Genomic DNA, 19,538 nt, shown 5'->3' with positions numbered 1-19,538 from the left:
TAACTGCGAGACGGAGGTACTATTTGTGTAGTTCTATTCGTTTTGGAACATTGAGATCATTATGAAGGGTGTGACAATTTTTCAGTTGACTAAGAACTAACTTCGTGTTAATCAGATGATATCATTAAATCTCAGTTGCAACTCTAGCACAAATCACGAAACAAATTTAATGGTTTGAAGCATTTTTCATAGTTGCATCCCCACTTGTAACTGCAAAAATCTCACTTGCAACTGAAAAAAATCTAGTTCCAACCCAACTTACAACTCATATGCATTAATCACGGTGCAAATCAACTAGTGCAGAATTTGACTGAGCAGGAACTTCCCTATCATAAATTTTTATTAACTTATTATACCAAACTGAATTTAGGATGCCGGCATAATCCTCCAACTCTGGCCCGGTCCAAGCATGTTCACTACCTGAAGTCCTTTTTTTTTGAGCTACACTACCTGAGTCCTAAATGGCATTGGCTATTTCACGGATGCCCACATCGCATGGGCCATAGAACAGATGAAACTCCCCATCGTCTGGGCCATTAAACAGATGAAAATCCCGGTCTGGCCCATGGAACGATGTGTTCGGCAGGGTGCTATGGCCTACACGGTCATATCTGCCGCACAGTGCGACCGCCACCGCGCATCCTTGTTTCGTTTTGAGCCAGGCCCATTTAGTGCAATTTGCTTTCTGTATAAATCTTGAAAAATGTTCAGGTTAAAAGTATGCGCATAAAAGAAAAATTTCTGATTTTTTTTAAATGCTCAAATTTAGAAAAAACAATTTTTTAAACGTTCAAAATAAAAAAAATGTTTAGATTTATGGTTGTTTCTCTCCTTTTTTTCATGTGGCCCAACAACACCCTCGTGGGTAGCAAGGTGTGCGGTGCCCACCCCGCAACACTTTAAGTGGCGCATCCCCCCTTTCCCCAACCCCTACGTGGATGCCCTATTTATCACTCACTGCGAGCACCAACATGACTCGCATGCATACTTTTCATTACTAGGCCGATAATTTTTCATCGATTATGGTTGTTTCTTAGCAAACACTTCCAATCAGATAAAATATTCAAGGGAAACCGATATTTGATGGAAACAAGTGAAAACTTGAATGTCAACCGTTGGATGAGAAATATACAGCTCAGATGAAACACTACCCAAATAATGTATCCTTACAAAATCATGCATGTATCGCTCGCTCCATGTTTGCTCAAAACACCTCCTCTGTCCTCTCCATCCCAACGTCCCAACATTGCCTCTGTTGGGAAACCATGCCCCCATCCGGCTGGTGAGGCCCCATCCTTTATTAGGGTGCAAGAAATAGTAGGAAACTGCCTTTAGTCCCGATTGTGCAACCGGGCTAAAGCCCCCCCCCAGTCCCCGTTGTGTTGCGAACCGGGATTAAAGGGCATTCAAGTGGTTGTGCTTGGATGCTCGGGGTGGAGGGGCTTTAGTCTCGGCTGGTGTTACCAACCGTATTGAAGTCCTCCACGCATCACGTGCGGTGGACATGCCCGTTTCTTTGCCGCGACACCGAAAGGGCGGTTCTCGCCGCGACAGAGGTTTAGGGTTTTATGTTTTTCATTCAAATTGACGGTATCACATAAAGCAATCAAGGAAACATTACACAACACCGTAATGAATATAGATATTGTCATGGATATAGTAATTCATATACAATATAAGTGTCCACATAATCGACGGTATTACTTAGGATCCCTATGTTCTAAATACATAATGCCGATCGTATTCTCCTTTTGCATCTATGGCCTCCATAAGTAAGAATCCCGCCAATTTGTCTTGAATTGCTCGTCCGCGATCCTTTGTTTGCAGATTGCCCCCTAGACGTCCGATCTAATGTAAAAAAGGGGATCAATATATATGAATGAAACTCAACACAATTGATTGGAAGTAAAATAAGATTATGAATATTATTTCAGTATGAAGATTTTGTAGAATTCTCCCCCCCCCCCCACTCCGACGAAAGGTCATCTAGCGGATGTACTCGCAAACGTAGTATCCACATAAATAATTCCCTTCTTCCTGCGTCAAACACTTTACGAGAATAGAGTTCAATCAAAATAACAATCAAGAATGATAATGGTATTGAAACAAAAATCAAAGAGATGCGCTAATTACATCGTAATCTCGAAATTTAAGCTCTTGTTTCCATTCACCCCTAGCAAGCTTGATGAACTGTTTTCAAACCCTGCCCGGTAAAGAAAAAATGAGTACATGAGTTATTAATTACCTGATATCAGGAAATGAACGGAAGATGTCGATATAGGGTAATAATGGTTGAAATTCTGGAGGAAAGGGTTGGGAAATCTCTCGTGGTGGAGCTTCTCGAAGATGTTGTTGGTGCGCATGCCCTACGCCATCTTCGAGGAGCTCGCCTCCGGAAAATTTTCCCTTAAACACGTGAACGCCTCCCTCTCCTACAAACTCCTTCTAGAGTAGGCCACAACATATTTGTTCAAAATGACATACTATTCACAAGCTAACAGTATTCTGCAAAATGACAAAGCAGTGAAGTTAGTGCCAAGCATCTTTCACTGTCACTTTGATCAAATCAATGTAAATTATGTTCAAATCAATGTCCCAAGCATGCCTCATCTAGTGTTAATATCTTACATACGGTTACATTAATTGCACCAAATGAAATGGGAAATTGATTGCCATATTGAGATACACATGTGTGCCATGAACCTTCTTCGCGTAGGTCCATTGCTTACGATCGCGTCAGCCGTATCCATGGAGCATCTTTACCATTTAACTTAATATTTGGGTCAGTGTTCACTGTGAAGGGCGGAATTTCATCAAACTTATTATAATCTTCTGACATGCATGTCTGTCTTGTCCATCACTCCCACGATGTTTCTTTTTCCTGAAAGAACTATGTGGCGCTTTGGCTCATCGTATGATGTATTTGTTTGCTTATTTGTTTGCTTATTTTTTTGTTTGGTAGACTCGTCCTTCACATAGAAAACATGAGCCACATCTTTAGCTAGGACGAATGGGTTCGTCTCTGTACCCAAGATTGTTGAGATCCACTATTTTCATTTCGGTACAACTTGTCTACCTGAACCCTGCCTCCTGTCAGCTTGACCCATTTGCACTGAAACAAATGGACCTTGAAAGAAGGTCCATAGTCAAGTTCTCATATCTCCTCTATGTAACCATCATATGTGTCATTTTTTCCCTCAAAGTTAGTGCATCAATGCGGACACCACCGTTTTGGTTGGTGCTCTTTTTGTCTTGGACGATCGTGTAAAATGTATTCTCATTTATCTCGTACCCTTGGAAAGTCAATACAATCGAAGATGGTGTCCTGGTCAACAAATACAGCTGATCTCCAACAGTGGTGTCATTAATGAGATATATTCGCAAACAACCACCGAAAGTCTCCATGTGTTCACGTGTAATCCAATCGTCAAATTGCCCCGGGTATTGGGAGCGTACAATATTCTTGTATACATTGATATACGGAGCCACCAAGGTGGAACTTTGTAGAAGTGTGTAGTGTGCTTGAGTGAAAGAATAATTGTATGTACTTATTATTTCTTTCTTTCCTAGTGTGCCTTTTCCACTCAGTCTTCCTTACTGTTGCGATTCAGCAACACCAATCGGCTTAAGGTCAGGAATAAAATCGACACAGAACTCAATGACCTCATCTATTCCATAGCGCTTGGAGATGCTTTCTTCTGGCCTAGCATGGTTATGAACATATTTCTTTCAGACTCACATGAACCTATCAAAGGGGAACATATTATATAGAAATACATGACCGAGAATGGCAATCTCTTCGACTAGGTGAACCAGGAGATGCGTCATAATATTGAAGAAGGATGGTGAGAACACCAGCTCAAAACTAGCAAGACATTGGACCACATCATTCTGAAACCTTGGTAGAATTTTTAGATCAATTACCTTCTGAGAAATTGCATTGAGGAATGCACATAGCTTCACAATGGGCACTCTAACATTTTCCGGTAGAAGGCTCCTCAACCTCAATGCAACCGGAAGCAATTGTGTCATAATCACGTGGCGGTCATGAGACTTTAGGTTCTGGAATTTTTTTCTCTACCGTATTTATTATTCCCTTTATATTCTACGAGAAGCCAGACGGGACCTTGATACTGCTAAGGAATTTAAAAAAGATTTCCTTCTCAGCTTTTGTAAGAGCATAGCTGGAGTAATGATGTCCTTTATCCGCCTCGTTCTCTGGATGTATGTTGTCTCATTTTTTCTTACGTTGCTGGTCATGCCGTGCTTCCGGTGTATCTTTTATCTTCCCATACACGCCCATGAAGCCTAAAAGATTCACGTAAAGATTCTTCGTCACGTGCATCACGTCGGTTGATAAGCAGATCTCTAGGACTTCCCAATAGGGTAGCTCCCAAAATATAGATTTCTTCTTCCACATGGCGCGTGTCTGGCAGCGTCATTCGGAACAGATTGTTTACCAGGACCCTTTTCAAATATTACTTATAAATCCTTCACCATACCAAATACATCTTTACCAATACGGTGGATAGGCTTCTTCCAGTGATCTGCCTCTCCTTTGAAATGCTTGCCTTTCTTTCTTACGGGATGCCTGCTATGAAGGAATCGATGATACCCCACGTACACAACCTTATTACATTTATTCAAATATATAATTTCAGTCTCATCTAAACAGTACATGCATGCATTGTATCCCTTGTTTGTCTGTCCTGAAAGGTTACTAAGAGCAGACCAAGCATTGATGGTTACAAACAACAACACTCGTAGGTTAAAAATCCTCATGTTTGTGCCCATCCCACACACGTACACCTTATTTGGCCCACAATTGTAGAAGTGCTTAAACTATAATAGCTTTAGGTATAAATCAATGTCGTTGTCGGGTTGCTTCGGGCCTTGGATGAGCACTCGGAATCATAATGAGATTCCGCTTCATGCACAACCAAACAGGAAGGTTATAGATACATAGAGTCACATGCTAGGTGCTATGATTGCAGATCTACTCTCCAAAAGGATTCATGCCATCCGTATTTAGATCAAAACTTAAGTTCCTTTCGTCATCTGCAAATTCCGAGAACTCTCTCTCCATTTTTCTCCACTGCGACCCATCAGTGGGGTGTCTCAACATCGCGATTTTTTTACGATCTTCTTTGTGCCATCGCAACAACTTAGCATGCTTTTTGTTTCTGAACAAACGTTTCAACCGTGTTATTATAGGAGCATACCACATCACCTTGGCAGGAACCCTCTTCCTGGGGCGCTCGTCCTCAACATCAGCAGGGTCACCTCATTTGATCTTATATCGCAATGCAGTGCATACTGGACATGCATCCAAATTCGCGTACTGCCTTAGAGGGTGCAGTTATTAATGCATACATATATCTTCTGCATGTCTAATCCTAGAGGACAGCCAACCTTCTTGCTTCGTACATAAAGGCGGACAATTCATTGCTCATTGGAATCCGATTCTTTATTATTTTTAGCAACATTTTAAATCCATTGTTAATCACACCGTTATCCGCCTTCCATTGCAACAATTTCAGTTTGCTATCTAGCTTTTTTTTACCATCTTCGAAAGTTAGGTATAATAATTTATTGTGATCATCTAACATCTGCTCGAGCAGGCATTAATGCTCACATTAGTACCCATGCACGTCCTCACCGCTCACATTAGTACCGGTTTGTAATGCATGCTCACATTAGTACAGCTTCGTTATGCGATCGAAACTAATGCTCACATTAGTACCGGTTTGTAATGCTATTAGTGAAGGTTTCTATTCCCAGCATTTGGTCCACATCACTTTCAAAAAAAGCGTTTGGTCCACATCTATCTACCGCCTCTCCCCTATTAATACTCATGCATGGATAGTATGGAGAGACAACCCAATTAATAATACACATCAGATTCCAGTATTTCTCCGTGTCGCCTTAATTTTCCTATACGTGGTTGGCTTGTGTGTATGATTACTTCGAGTGTGCTCTTGCTTCACGTCCTTTGGACCGGACTCGCCGGCAAAGGTTGCAGAGCACGCTATCAGCATGTCCCAACAATTGATCTGTACCGAGCCTACGTCAAGAAGACTCTCGTCTTTTATAGTGAAGGTATGATCCAGACCTGATCGTAAATTTTTTGTATCATCTATTTTTGTTTCCGTTTTGTGATCTATTTTTGTTTCTATTATGATAACTATTGTTTGGATTCCTCTCACGAGAACTAAGTTTACTTGTTGTCGCCGATCAATATAGACGTTTTTGGATTCATGGGAACTTTGTTGACTACACTATAGCGAGTCGCTACACCAACGTGATCTAGATGCTCACGGTACCGCGGTAGTGCGCACCTGATGTGCCAAATTACACTTGCATAAACTAGTGCTATACCAGTTGTTGCTCCTAGTCAAATTACACTTTTATTACTTCTTTAGTCTCTAAATACTTAACGTTTTTGCAGTTTGATTTAATTATGCTCCATACAGTGGCAACATCATGATCCGAAAACAAATTTCAGATTCATCTGCAGATTTGTTGCATCGTGCACTCTATGCGCATGTACTGAGGAAAATACCTAGTTGCACCCGGGTGCTAGTGCACCCGGTTTTTCAAAGTTGGAAAGAAGATCTATTTAAAAGTTTCAAAAAAACTAAAATAAATATTTGCATGTACATATTATGTTGATACTTGTGTAAGGTTTGCATGAAAAAATACGACTGTATATGGTCTACATGAAATTGACAAAATATCCAAATAACACTATAATGGTTGGTTCCGTATTGTTCATAGAAATAGGAAATTCCATTTTTACATTTTCGTGTAGATCACATATGGTTGTTTTTTTGTTCCAAAATCTGCACGAATAAGTATCAACATAATATATACATATGTTCATTTTTTCAAATTTTTATAAAAATTTGAAATAGTATTTTTGGAAATTTTATTATAGGATGCATGTGCATCCCGGTTTAGATCTTCCCGTCCATGTATCGATCCTTAATTTAGGGCATCTCCAGCGGACCGACGTATTTTGGACGGTTAAAATGTCCGAGCGTCCGTTTGCGTCGGCCTGCGAACGCGAAAAGGTCATGCGTCTATTTGCGTCGGGGGTGACTCTAGTGGGCCGACGCATTTCCAGCAGCGTGCCGCTTTAGGTTCGGAAAATTCGGAAAAGAGGTTGTAGCCCGAAATTAGCTCAAATTTGCACGAAATTATAGCCTCAAATTAGATTATATTGAGGTGTGAAATAAGTTCATCACACTTTGCACATGGTACGACGCAAAGTGGAGTCCAAAAGGGGCACAACAAAGCATGAACAACATATAAAGTCCAAAAGGGGGCCATTGTGCTAGACATTGGCGCCGCTGATCAGGCGTCTCGCGCACGAATTTCGGCGCGCCTCTTCATGAACCAGGCCCTGGTGTCGTCGTCGATGCTGCTCAAGTCTGCCAGGCGATCGCAAGGTCGCTGACCAACCTCGTCACTGCTGACAACACCCTCCCCATGGACGCGGCTCTCGCCTGGTCCAGGCAGGAGTGGGAGAGGGAGGAGGCAGAGTAGCAGCGCCGGCTTCTGGAGGGGGCGGCCGTGCGGCGCCGCGCCGTACCCGCGCCGCTCATCAAGCTGGAGGACAACTGCGAGGACAAGTGGTATCGGCCGCCGCCGTCGCCGCCACGCCTCGGCGACCCTGGCCAGGGTTCTAGCCGTTATGGAGCCCCCGGCCAGAGCAGCACGGCCGCAGGCGCCGCCGAGGACGATGGCGACGATGCGGCAGCGACTACACGGCATTCTTCCGCCATTTCGGCATGTAGAACGCCGTGTTTTTTTATGTTTAGTTAATATTCCCTCCAGCCGAATTCAAATATATTACGAATTCCGCCTATATATGTACAAACTTGCCTATATATGTTAAATATCTCTATTTTTAGGCTATGTTTAAATAATTTTCGTCATGTTCCATTTAAATTCGCTATATCGTCAAAAAAAATTTTGGCTCGCCGCTGAAAAACTGGGCCGGGTAACAAGTGGTGGACATGCTCTAAAGCAGAGCTTGACGTTTGTGTGACACAAAATTCTGGGTGCTCAAAAAGCCGCTTTATCCCCCACGAGGCCACGATCCCTCTCGCAATCGCATCGCGGTCACAGTGGCGGCCACTGCCTCTTCAGACATTTGCCAGTAGAATGGCTACAAATATCTCTCCCAAATCGAGAAACCATACTATTTCCCTCCTCGGGTTCCAGCGTACCAGCCAAACGGGGTCTCGACTCTCGACGCCTTCTCAGCTGAGCTCGCTTCCTGCCGCTTTGACTTCCGAGTTCCGAGCGAGCCCTTGGTAAGCGCCGGACAATCCTAATCTTTTCTTATGACAAGCAAGTCGATTAGCTCGTTGGGCGATCCAATGATGGCGCGTTCCTCTTTGCAGCTGCAGGTGAGCCGCGCCGCCATTTCGTCCTGCTGAGCATTTCGTCAAACAGCTGGTAGGCGGCCACCCCGGCAGAGCCCAGCTCATTTCCATCACTCAAGTGCTTCCGCCTGTTCTCCTGGTTTCTAAATGCGATCTCTGCCCCTAAATTCCTTCTGCTGATGAACAATGGTCGTCTAGATCGAGAACCCAGCATTCGTGTTAGCTTCTACTAGAGGTCAAGAAACCACTTGTGCTTTCTTGCTTGGTTGGGATGGGGATGGCCTCTGCTCAAGTTTCTGCCATCCTTCTCTATGTCTGCATTATTTCCGGTGGAGCCATAGCCGATAGCCAGGATAGCACCAATGGCGGCATCTCGAGGCCAACTGAGGTGCGCATCGGTGCGCTCTTCACATTTGATTCGGTTATCGGGAGGGCAGTGAAGCCGGCTATCGAGCTCGCTGTTGCGGATGTCAATGCTAACCCAGGCGTACTCTCCGGAACAAAACTGACTGTTCTTATGCAGGACACTAATTGCAGTGGCTTTGTTGGAACCATTGAAGGTTTGTACTTCCTTCTTTTCCATCAACTTTTCTTTTCAAGAAGCTGTCTTGAGTCTATATATGTTAATTAGCTTAGCCCTTTGTTTAGCATCCAAGTATGACATATGTTTCTCTCCTTATTAACTACTAGACATAAGATAACATTTGGTTAATTAATTGGAGTCGTCTGGTATTTCATCGAAGGTATGGAATTAATAATTTTCCATTTTAATCAGCTTGCCCAAAAAGCATCCTTTCCTGAATTAGATGTTATTCACCTCTAACTGATTACCTGAACTGAGAGCTACAACACAGAGAAAACTTTGGTTTGGCTTGCACGTGTTTATGCTTTTTTGAACTAATTCTTCGTAGCCAAACAGTACTTGCCTGTTAGCTCCAGTGCCATACACAGTAATCACATTCAGGTACAGATAATTTTTGGCTTCGAAGTTCAAAAGCCATCATAAATTAGTTCTACTTCCATGATATCATCACAAGTGCGCAAATTTGAGTCATACTGAATATTTGTTCTTATGCAAATCATACATAATGGTTGTTGAAGTGGACTGCCTTTTCTCATTATAATTTTCCTCAAATTGCTTATGCTTTTTAAATTATAAGCGAACCTAAGATGTATTTACCCCTCATCGAAATCTTTCAAGAGTTTGACAACATTCTACATGTGCAGCATTGCAGCTTCTCGCCAAGGATGTCATTGCTGTACTAGGTCCACAATCGTCAGCAATAGCTCATGTCGTTTCCCATGCTGTTAATGAACTCCATGTGCCACTTATTTCTTTTGCAGCCTCTGATCCTACCCTTTCTTCCCTTGAATACCCTTACTTTGTGAGGACCACACTAAGTGATTACTACCAAATGGCTGCTGTGGCTACTATCATCAGTCATTACCGATGGAGAGAAGTCATCGCAATCTATGTTGACGATGACTATGGTAGAGGTGGCATCACAGCATTAGGTGATGCCCTTGCAAAAAGGATGTCCAAGATAACGTACAAAGCAAAGTTGCCACCTGGTGCTGGAAGGACTGCAATCCAGGATATCTTGATGCAAGTGAATGAAATGGAGTCGCGTGTCTATATTGTCCATGTAAACCCTGACTCCGGCCTGAATGTTTTCTCCGCTGCCAAATCTTTGGGGATGATGAGTAGCGGCTATGTGTGGATTGCAACAGACTGGCTTTCTGCAGCTATAGATTCATCTGTGCATGCCAATTCTGATGCGACGGAACATACTCAGGGGGTTATTATGCTTCGGCAACATGTTGCTGACTCTGGCATTCAGCATTCCTTGCTTAGCAAACTGAACGGTCTGACTAGAAAAGCAAACAGTACGAGCTTGAGTTCTTACAGTGCGCATGCTTATGACTCTGTATGGTTAGCTGCTCATGCTGTTGAGCGGTTCCTGACTGCAGGGAATGAGGTATCTTTTTCTGTGAACCAAAATTTGCAGGCTGTAAAGGGAAGTAACCTACAGTTAGATTCTCTGAGAATTTTTAACAACGGAGATAAATTACTGGAGAAAGTGTGGCAGGCAAATTTCACAGGGGTTTCTGGCCAAGTACAATTTACTTTGGACAGGAATTTGATCCATCCGGCTTATGATATCCTGAATGTAGCTGGTACAGGTTTAAGAACCATTGGCTATTGGTCAAACTTTTCTGGTCTGTCGGTCGCTGCTCCAGAAAACTTGCATTCAGCACCACGGGACTCCTCAACCAACAATACACAGCTTCATGGTGTCATCTGGCCTGGTCAGACTGCTGAGAAACCCCGTGGTTGGGTGTTTCCGTATCATGGGAAGCCTCTAAGGATTGGAGTACCTCTTCGTACAAGCTACAATGAGTTTGTGATGCAAGACAATGGACCTGATGGAGTAAAGGGATTTTCAGTTGATGTTTTCAAATCTGCAATAAGCTTGTTGCCTTACCCTGTGGCATACAGTTTTGTTTTGTTTGGAAATGGTTTGAAGAATCCGAGCTACAGTGACCTTGTTCAAAAGGTTTCTGAAAATGTGAGTAACATTATCATACCATCGAGTTCTGAAACTATCTAGCATCTTTACTACACCATATTTTATTGATTCAGTTTTCATTGGTTGTGCCACTCAGTACTTTGATGCTGCAATAGGGGACATTGCTATTGTGACAAATAGAACAAGACTTGTTGATTTTACCCAGCCGTATACAGAATCAGGTCTCATTATTGTAGCTCCAGCAAGGGAGGTTGAATCAAATGCTTGGGCTTTTCTGAAACCATTCACCTTTCAAATGTGGTGTGTTCTAGTTATGCTCTTCCTCTTTGTGGGTGCAGTTGTTTGGATACTTGAACACCGCACTAATACCGAGTTCCGTGGAACCCCAAGGCAACAAATTATGACAGTATGCTGGTTCGTACCTGTATTATATGTGTTTCATTTCTCTCCTTGTAAATTATAAGTTCTTGTTTTTTATTTGATTTTATGGTGTTTCTTCACCTTTTCAGGTTTAGTTTTTCCACCATGTTTTTCGCACACAGTAAGTTTTTTATATCAAACTTATCAATATTAATAGGTATCCTAGTTCACTCTCATATCCTCCCTTTTTCACTGCTTTACACAGGAGAAAACACATCCAGTGCACTTGGTAGATTTGTGCTCCTTGTGTGGCTCTTTGTTGTGCTCATTGTTAACTCAAGCTACACGGCAAGCTTGACATCGCTTCTCACAGTTCAGGAGCTAACAGCAGGGATAAAAGGTCTTGATAGCTTGATCTCTAGTTCAAGTCCAATTGGTTACCAAGTTGGATCTTTTGCCAGAAACTATCTTGTGGAGGAGCTCAATATTGCCGATTCTCGTTTGGTGCCACTGAACAGCCCAAGTGATTATGCTAGAGCGCTAGAGCTAGGGTCAGGAAATGGTGGTGTTTCTGCAATAATCGATGAGTTACCATACGTTGAGATCTTTTTGTCAAAGTACTGCAAATTCAAGACGGTTGGTCAGGTTTTCACAAAAGGCGGATGGGGATTTGTAAGTTAATTATTTATGATCAAATAACACATATTTTTGGTCCTTTATCTTACTGTTGTACCATAATCTGATGCAGGCCTTCCCAAGAGATTCCCCTCTCGCTGAAGACTTGTCAACAGCAATCCTTACACTGTCAGAGAATGGCAACCTCCAAAGGATCCACGATGAATGGTTAAGTGTGAGAGGATGTGACACAGATGATAGTAACATTAGCTCTAACTCCTTAAGCCTCTCAAGCTTCTGGGGTCTCTTCGTCGTCTGTGGCCTTGCATGTGCCATTGCTCTCTTAATTTTCTTTTGGCGAATATTTTGTCAGTACAGCAGGTATAATAACCAGATTGAGCTGGAGCCGGAGATTGTAAACCGACCAGCAAGGTTAACTAGCATCAAGTCATTGATTTCTTTTGTCGATAAGAGGGAGGAAGAAGTGAAGAATGCTCTCAAGAAAAAGCCTAATGGCTCTCAGCAGACAAAGATTGGTAGCACAGAAGAACAATCTACATTACCACTATAAGTCTTAGGTCGCTGCATGACTAACATAGTCAGCACAATGCGCTGTCCTACAATTGAAGTGGCAGTTTTCAGTTCGTGATGAACTGATGACACGGTTTTCTTGTGCGCGGTTTGTTCAGAATGAAACCTGGCAGCAGCCGAGGCAGCTTCAGAGTATTTCTCTGAAACATGTTACCTAGTTAATAAGTCATATCGTGCCCAGCAAGAACACTCCTGAATCTCCTTCGGGGCACCATTTCTGGGAGAAGTACCATTCAGTTGCAGCTATAACTTCTATCAAGTTGTGCTTTTGTCGTTTTGAAGTTACCTCTTCAAACTTCTTGTTATAGCTATGATCTGAAGCATCCTCCAAATAAGTTGAGAAGTTCGAATCCTTGTTTGGTGTGGTATGTGTCTGGTACTCTAGTATGCATTTTCTTTCACTACTGCTCTTTGCTGAAGAAGTAGCATATCCATCTCTTTCACCTGATAGGCAATTGCAACCCACTTCAGCAGACTCACATCACGGCGCATAATTAACATTCTGTTCTTTAATTGCAGCATTCGCATAAAATGTTTTCTCTTTGGTTACTTCTGAGGGTGAACAGTGCCCTATCCTTCTCTTGACACTCGAGGCAACTGAGAAAAAAATTGGCTTTGACTTTTATTAAGATTGGAAGGTAGCATGGCCACATCTCGCAGCATTGTTTAGCTCGATTGATGGTCCCAGTTAACTTTGGTTGCCAAGATATCCTAATCTAATACTAGCAGCAACTTAATTCGGGTAACATTAGTTACATGTATAAGTACCCCTTTCCTACAGAAAAAGAGCCGGCAACAACCTCCGATTGATTGTAAGGTATGATGTATGCATTTCATGGTGAGGCAGATGTGCCATAGACAAATACTACTAGTAAGTGTTGGGAACTGATTCAATTCGGTTGCATTTTGTACAAAACTGATTCATCTAACCACAGGATATCTGGTCTACAATGATACATGTCCTACAAATCCAGTTCAATCAAGCATAAAAAATCCATCGCCTTTCAGGCTGCACATCACAGTTAAATAATAAAAACCAATTTCGCAGAATTTCTCGGAGCATGAACTGTATCTGTAAATAGACGATTGCCCATCTAATCTGGCTTGGTTGTTTGATTTTGTGATCATTAAATTAGTACAGAAACACCTTTTGGGAACGATATATGTTAATTTGTGCGATATGTAGATGAACTTTAGTTTGAGAATATACCGCTGATGTTTCCCTCGCTGATATGTTCCAAGAAATCCAGCATATAGAGCCGTAACCTGGCGTCTCCTTGTTTCTGACTTTTCTTACACGATAACATCAGCAAAGCTACACGCCATGCATGAAGGTATGCATAGTCTACATCTAGATGGTAATACGTCAATCATGAGGTGTCCAAGGTGATTCAAGAAAATCTTTATCTTGTCAAGGCTCGGAGTCGCAGGACACACACATGTCCGCCACCTCAAAATAAACTAAGAGGCGACAAGCCAAGTGGCGGGAAAGGATTAGAAGAAGCGCCTGACGTCCTTGTGAAATTAAAGTGCAATCGAAGATGAACTTGGCTCTTCTCAGCTTAATATGCTCCCAAGGTGTGGGTGTGCCCCATGGCAAGCAGTAGGTGCCTAACTTGCACAAGCAAAACTGGGCTGTAGTGGCTAGCTACATGTGTGCATGAGCATGATCACGTACTACTAGCTAGCTAGCATGTTATTTTTTTGTTGGGCTGGTGCTGATGAGGTGCATGGTGAGGTCATTGTAGTGGGCAATGAGAATGTCTCTATCTCGGCTCACTGTTTTTTTTCCTCTGATCATGCAGTGTGTAATACCGCGCAGTTTAACTTTTACAAGCGAACTTCTGTTGTGGCGCTAAACATGATGGGATATATATCATGAAGTGCTTATGTTGTTTGTTGTAGATGGGTGTACTTCCATGATGAGATGGTCAGCAAACAAAACCATCACTCAATTGGTTGGAGCACTTTATCTGTAGATATAGCTGTGATCTTTATGGGGGAGCGAATAGTTTTTCATGCAATGATCTGGACATAAGTAGTGATGTGCTTCAAGGGAAGGCAAAGGAGAAAAGTATCATTTGTGTTTGTGGTTTGCGATTCCACTTGTCTACTTTTGTTCTACTCTTTCGGAAGTGGTAGGGCTGTCAAGAAAATTAACCAGTTATCTCTTGCAAAACGGAAAGATGCCATCCAAGGTTAGTTGCTTATAACACTTCTAACTATAGCTTAATTACTTCTTTCTGTGAGATTTGCAGGGGAGATAGAATATATCATCTCAATTGAAACTGTCAGCCATAAACAAAAGTAGGAGGTTCTTGGCTTATTCCACTCTCAAGGATCCAATTTGATCTACTAATATATTATGGCCTCCTCGATCTTGACCAATGGTATCCCTACCATGCAGCCTATAAAGAGAAGGCAAACATAGAATGAGTCCGAGTCACCCTACACTTGTTTGATCCCCGGTAGTTGCAACATCAACTACTAAGCTAGTGCACAGTTCATAGACCAAACCCTACACAGATTTTCTTTTTAACTCTGATACATGCGAGCAAGACATCTTCATGCATGTCAAGATGGTAGGTATGACTCCAGAATTGATTTGTGCGGCGTAAACTGCACCTGTCCTAACACTGTTTGATCCTTCGTAGTTTAAGCTATCATGGAGAGCAGCGGTACTATGCTAAACCAAGGGCATCAATTAAAGATGAAATCCTTGCTTTGTCCAGATCAAAGATCATATTCCTTCTGATTGATTCACATGATCGTTCCAGCTAAGGCCCCGTTAAAGGGAAAAAAAATCTCCATATGAGCTCTAGTGATGCCCCTATAATAATAATAAAAAACCAAAAACCATATATACAACTTTCAAAAAAAATGAAAGAAATTATGGACTTTGTTGGTGATATATCCTACAAGCATGCAAATTGCAACGCGAAATTATTTTATTATGGGCTACACAAAAATGACAAAATCTATTTTTTTTGGAGATTTGAAAATGTGATACTCAGATCCACACTTTTGTCATTTTTGACAAAATATGATTTTTTTGGAGATTTAAAAATGTGATACTCAGATCCACAGTTTTGTCATTCTTGTGTAGCTCAAAATACACATTATTTTCAATTGATGGTTTGTACGTTTGTGGTATACATCAGTGGTTACATCGCGATTTTTGTCACTCGATGAGATCCGTCAAAGAATGATGGTGTGTGTGTTTTTTTGAAAGGAGAGTAATGCATGTGTTTTTCTAGACCATGCCTCTACCTCAATCATGCTAGTGGCAAAAATCAGCCTAACCGGGGTCAAATCTTACTGTGATATATCATGCCATGAGAGCAGGCTTTTTTTGCCTGTGACTTGGTTTGTTAAACCTCAGCACTCTTCTCCTTAATAGATGAGGCATTGCTTGAACATGCATACCTTGAACAAGCATAGCTTGAAGAGCCACCTTGAGGAGGGAGTGCTTGAACAATCACCAGATTTTCCAAGAACTGTAGACTCGTCTCTAAGGTGTTAACCTAGCACCACAATAAAAGTGGGTTTCCTCCTACCCCCGCAAAGTTATCATCACATGAGGCGTTAGTATGTACCCCCTCATCATACATACATGCCATTAGAAGTTTGAAAATCCCTAGCTACCACCAAAATATACATCACAACATCATCATCAACCATCACCAGCAAGCAAGCATGCATCCCCACCCGACCCCCATGGCCTAGAGAACCACTACATGTTGTAGTAGTGCTTGGACATGTAGGTCCTGAGCCACAGGGTCCTGTGTCTCTCCTCCATGCCAACAAAGTTGGTACCCTGGGCCTTGTGGTCGACAAGGTGGCCAAGAGCCTCCTCTGAGAAGTCAACAATGCTCATGACAACCATGTAGAGGTTTGGGTGCATGTCAGTTGGCTTGTTGTCCCTAATCGCTTGAGCGAAGCACTTGCCGGCTTCAGTCATGTTGCTAAAGGCCTGGAGCTCATCCTGAGCCAGCCCACTCCGATTCCTCTTGCCTCCAGGTGCATGACCAGGGGTAGGGTTGTCCAGGCCATCGATGATGTTGGTATTGGACTCTTTGCATCGTCAGTTGCTTCCTCGGGTGGAGGTGAAGATGTGCCAAGATAGTGTGCATATCATCGTAGTTCTGGATCGTCTTGTTGAGGAACTCGACGTTCTTGGGGTGATACTAAAGAAGGAAGACAATTAGAAGTGGCCATGGATGATCAAATGTCAACTACAACACAATTAGACTGTGCTAACCGTGATGTGTCTCTGGTAGTAGTCAGCCTCTAACATAATGTTGCTGATGTCCTCATCCCATGGAGAACCGCTCAAATCTCCGAGCTTGCTAATATGGATCCACCTTAGCCTCCACTTCCTCAGGTGGTTGTACACCTGAGTAGAAGTCACCTTGGCTCCACAATGCTCAAACGGAGCCTTGGAAACATCAGTCAGGTGGACATGTTTGAACCCTTTGTCACTACGAACGCCGGTTTTGAGGAGCTCGCACATCTTCTCCAACATGAAGGAGGACTATAAGGGAATCCACTTCATGGTGCCCTTCATCTGCACAGCGTGCGCTTTAAACGTTGCACGAGCATCATGCACCTCCTACAACTTCCTTGCCTTTGCAAGGGTCAGGGCAACCTTTGATGCGACGATGCTCCCAAGGCTTTGCACAAAGCTCTGCAACATTGTGCTTGCTAAGGATGGTCAAAACTACGACCCACCTACACATTGTTCTCACCCTAGTGACTCCGTGAATCGCCAACAAACGAAGGGATCTGTGAGTCATCAAAGCGGACCAGAGCCTAACCAAGAAAATCGTCGTACAAAGAGTCCTACATTGACCCACAATGTACAAGCTAGTTAAACAATGCTACAATCAATGTAAAACAAGATCACACAAGAACAAGATCATAGAAGAGTAACATTGTATAATATAGGCAAACAAGAAAAGTGAACAAGACATGCTCAAGGCCTACATAGAACAAGATCATACAAGACGACCATGGTAGAATCTAGGCAAATAAGAAAACTAAAAAAGAAATGCTCAAGGCCTAAATAGTAAAAGATCATAGAAGACTACCATGGTAAAATCTAGGCAAACAATAAAACTAAAAAGACATTCCTATGGCATGCATAGAACAAGATCATACAAGACGACCATGGCACAATCTTAAGCGAACAACAAGACAAAACAAGACAATCTATGATCATGGCCAACCTAGAACAAGATCGTACTACATGAATAAGGATAGCACAATCTAGGTAAAGAATCACAAATCTAACATTCTACAGCCATGCATCGAAGCTAGAACAGTCAAAGATGTAACCAACAAGTGTACAATAGTGATAGATCTAAGCTAAAGCGGTCAGACATCTACCCTGACTACATGGAGGTGGAGGAGGAAGTCATGGTTATGTTACACACAGTCATCATTGTTGGAGGTGGACGAAGGAGTGGAGAGCTTGAAGAAGTGGCTGTAGTCGCTGCCGACACCGTCTAGTTACCTTGCTCACTAACAAGAGAAGAGAGCTCGAAGGGTGAAAATAGTGGTTTCAAAATCGTCGGTGAGGGGAGGGGTGGAAATAAGGGAACGTTTCGGATGGAGTTGACCCAAATAGTCATGTCCCCTTTTTCTCCGCGGGAACTCACGCCATCACCATGGTCTCAGCAGTTCGTGCAAACGTTGTCATTTATTTGGTTCTGGGGAGACAGAGTCAAGGGTGGCATTGGTGAAGGCTAAATCGAGTGTTTTCGTTGGGCCTGGCCTATCTTTTTTTGCATGGGTAGCCGACCCAAAAATACCAAGCCAGCCCGAGCCAATATTGCATGTTGGGCCGGGATCGGTATAGAATATTGAGCCTGGACATCGGGTCGGGCCAGGCTTGGCCTACAAAAATACATATTCTAGGCAGCTGCTAGGCTGGGCTACTCGGCCTGGGCCGGCCTTATCAGGACTCGGGCCGGATTTCTAGGCTCGACGGTTAGGCCGGGCTTGGGCCTAGGTTTGGGCTTCTTCAGGTTCGGTCCGAGTTTTGCCTAGGTATAGTCTGGCCTTAAACTGATTTGACACGTGTTCCAGCCATAACGTGGAGTGAACCTAGTTAAACTTGTGCGGCCTACCTATCACGTCCTACATGTGTAGATGTGTGGAATAGTGATGTCCCCTTCTTTCGTTCCTTGGTCGCCCCGCGCGACTAGGGGCGAAACCCTAGATCTCGCCCCTCGCACCTCCTGTCCTCTTCCTACCCAACCGCCGCCGGGCAAATCCCGCGCGGTGCCGGCGGCGGCGGGCCTTTCTCTACCTGGCGCGAAGAGAGTTGCGCGGGGCCGCATCTTCCTTGGCAGCAGTGCGGCTCGACGGAGGTCGTCGTGGCCTGGTGTGGCGGCGGCCGACGAGCTGCATTAGGGCAGGACTACCGGTTGGGCTTCTAGCGTCGGTTAGCGTTCGCCCTAGTGATGCCCTCGGGGACGTCACGGGAGCGGGTTGCCTTCTCCTCTTAATTTGAGGTTCTCCTCTTTTCACATGATTTGTGGAAGCGGGAAGGGTGATTTGGGCATTACCCTTCGGGTACCCGACATTAGTCTACCTCCTTGGACCCAACAAGGGGCCCATAAGGATTGCCCTGATCCAAGGTGGGCCCATACGTCGATTACTACAGAGAAGACTTACAAGAAGATGGATTCTTGACAAACAAGGCAAGAAGATGTCGATAAAGGAAAGAATAGATTAGATCTTGATGTTACCTAGTCGAGTTCGGACAAGACTCTTGAGACCTGGCCTCCTATATAAAGGCTAGGAGAGGGCCTGCCAAATAGGAACAACACACGAAACCCACATAATCTAGCATACAAAAACCCTAGAAACCTTGCCTCTCGGCGAGTTCACCATAGTAGTCTATTGTCTGCCTCATTGTAACCTATTTTACTCGATAAATCAAGATCAAACAAGCAGGAGGTATGGATTTTACCTCATCGAGGGCCCCGAACCTTGGTAAATCTCGCTCCATGTTCGTTTGGTATCTGATGTCTCGTGTTAA

At 43.3% G+C, this 19,538-nt stretch overlaps 1 protein-coding gene across 1 annotated transcript; it reads left to right on the top strand.

The window, feature by feature from the left end:
• Nucleotides 1-8,224: 8,224 nt before the first annotated feature.
• LOC124675286 (glutamate receptor 3.4-like) lies at nucleotides 8,225-12,842 on the top strand. Its single transcript, XM_047211352.1, has 7 exons — nucleotides 8,225-8,321; nucleotides 8,412-8,953; nucleotides 9,621-10,963; nucleotides 11,061-11,338; nucleotides 11,434-11,465; nucleotides 11,550-11,956; nucleotides 12,033-12,842. The coding sequence occupies exons 2-7, from the start codon at nucleotides 8,665-8,667 to the stop codon at nucleotides 12,468-12,470; spliced, it is 2,787 nt and encodes a 928-aa protein (XP_047067308.1). The 5' UTR covers nucleotides 8,225-8,321; nucleotides 8,412-8,664; the 3' UTR covers nucleotides 12,471-12,842.
• Nucleotides 12,843-19,538: the final 6,696 nt, after the last annotated feature.

This window comes from Lolium rigidum, chromosome 7 (genome assembly GCF_022539505.1).
Source record: "Lolium rigidum isolate FL_2022 chromosome 7, APGP_CSIRO_Lrig_0.1, whole genome shotgun sequence".
Taxonomy (NCBI): domain Eukaryota; kingdom Viridiplantae; phylum Streptophyta; class Magnoliopsida; order Poales; family Poaceae; genus Lolium; species Lolium rigidum.
The sequence above is the reverse complement of the archived record's forward strand: the minus strand, read 5'-3'. Positions and strand labels throughout refer to the sequence as shown.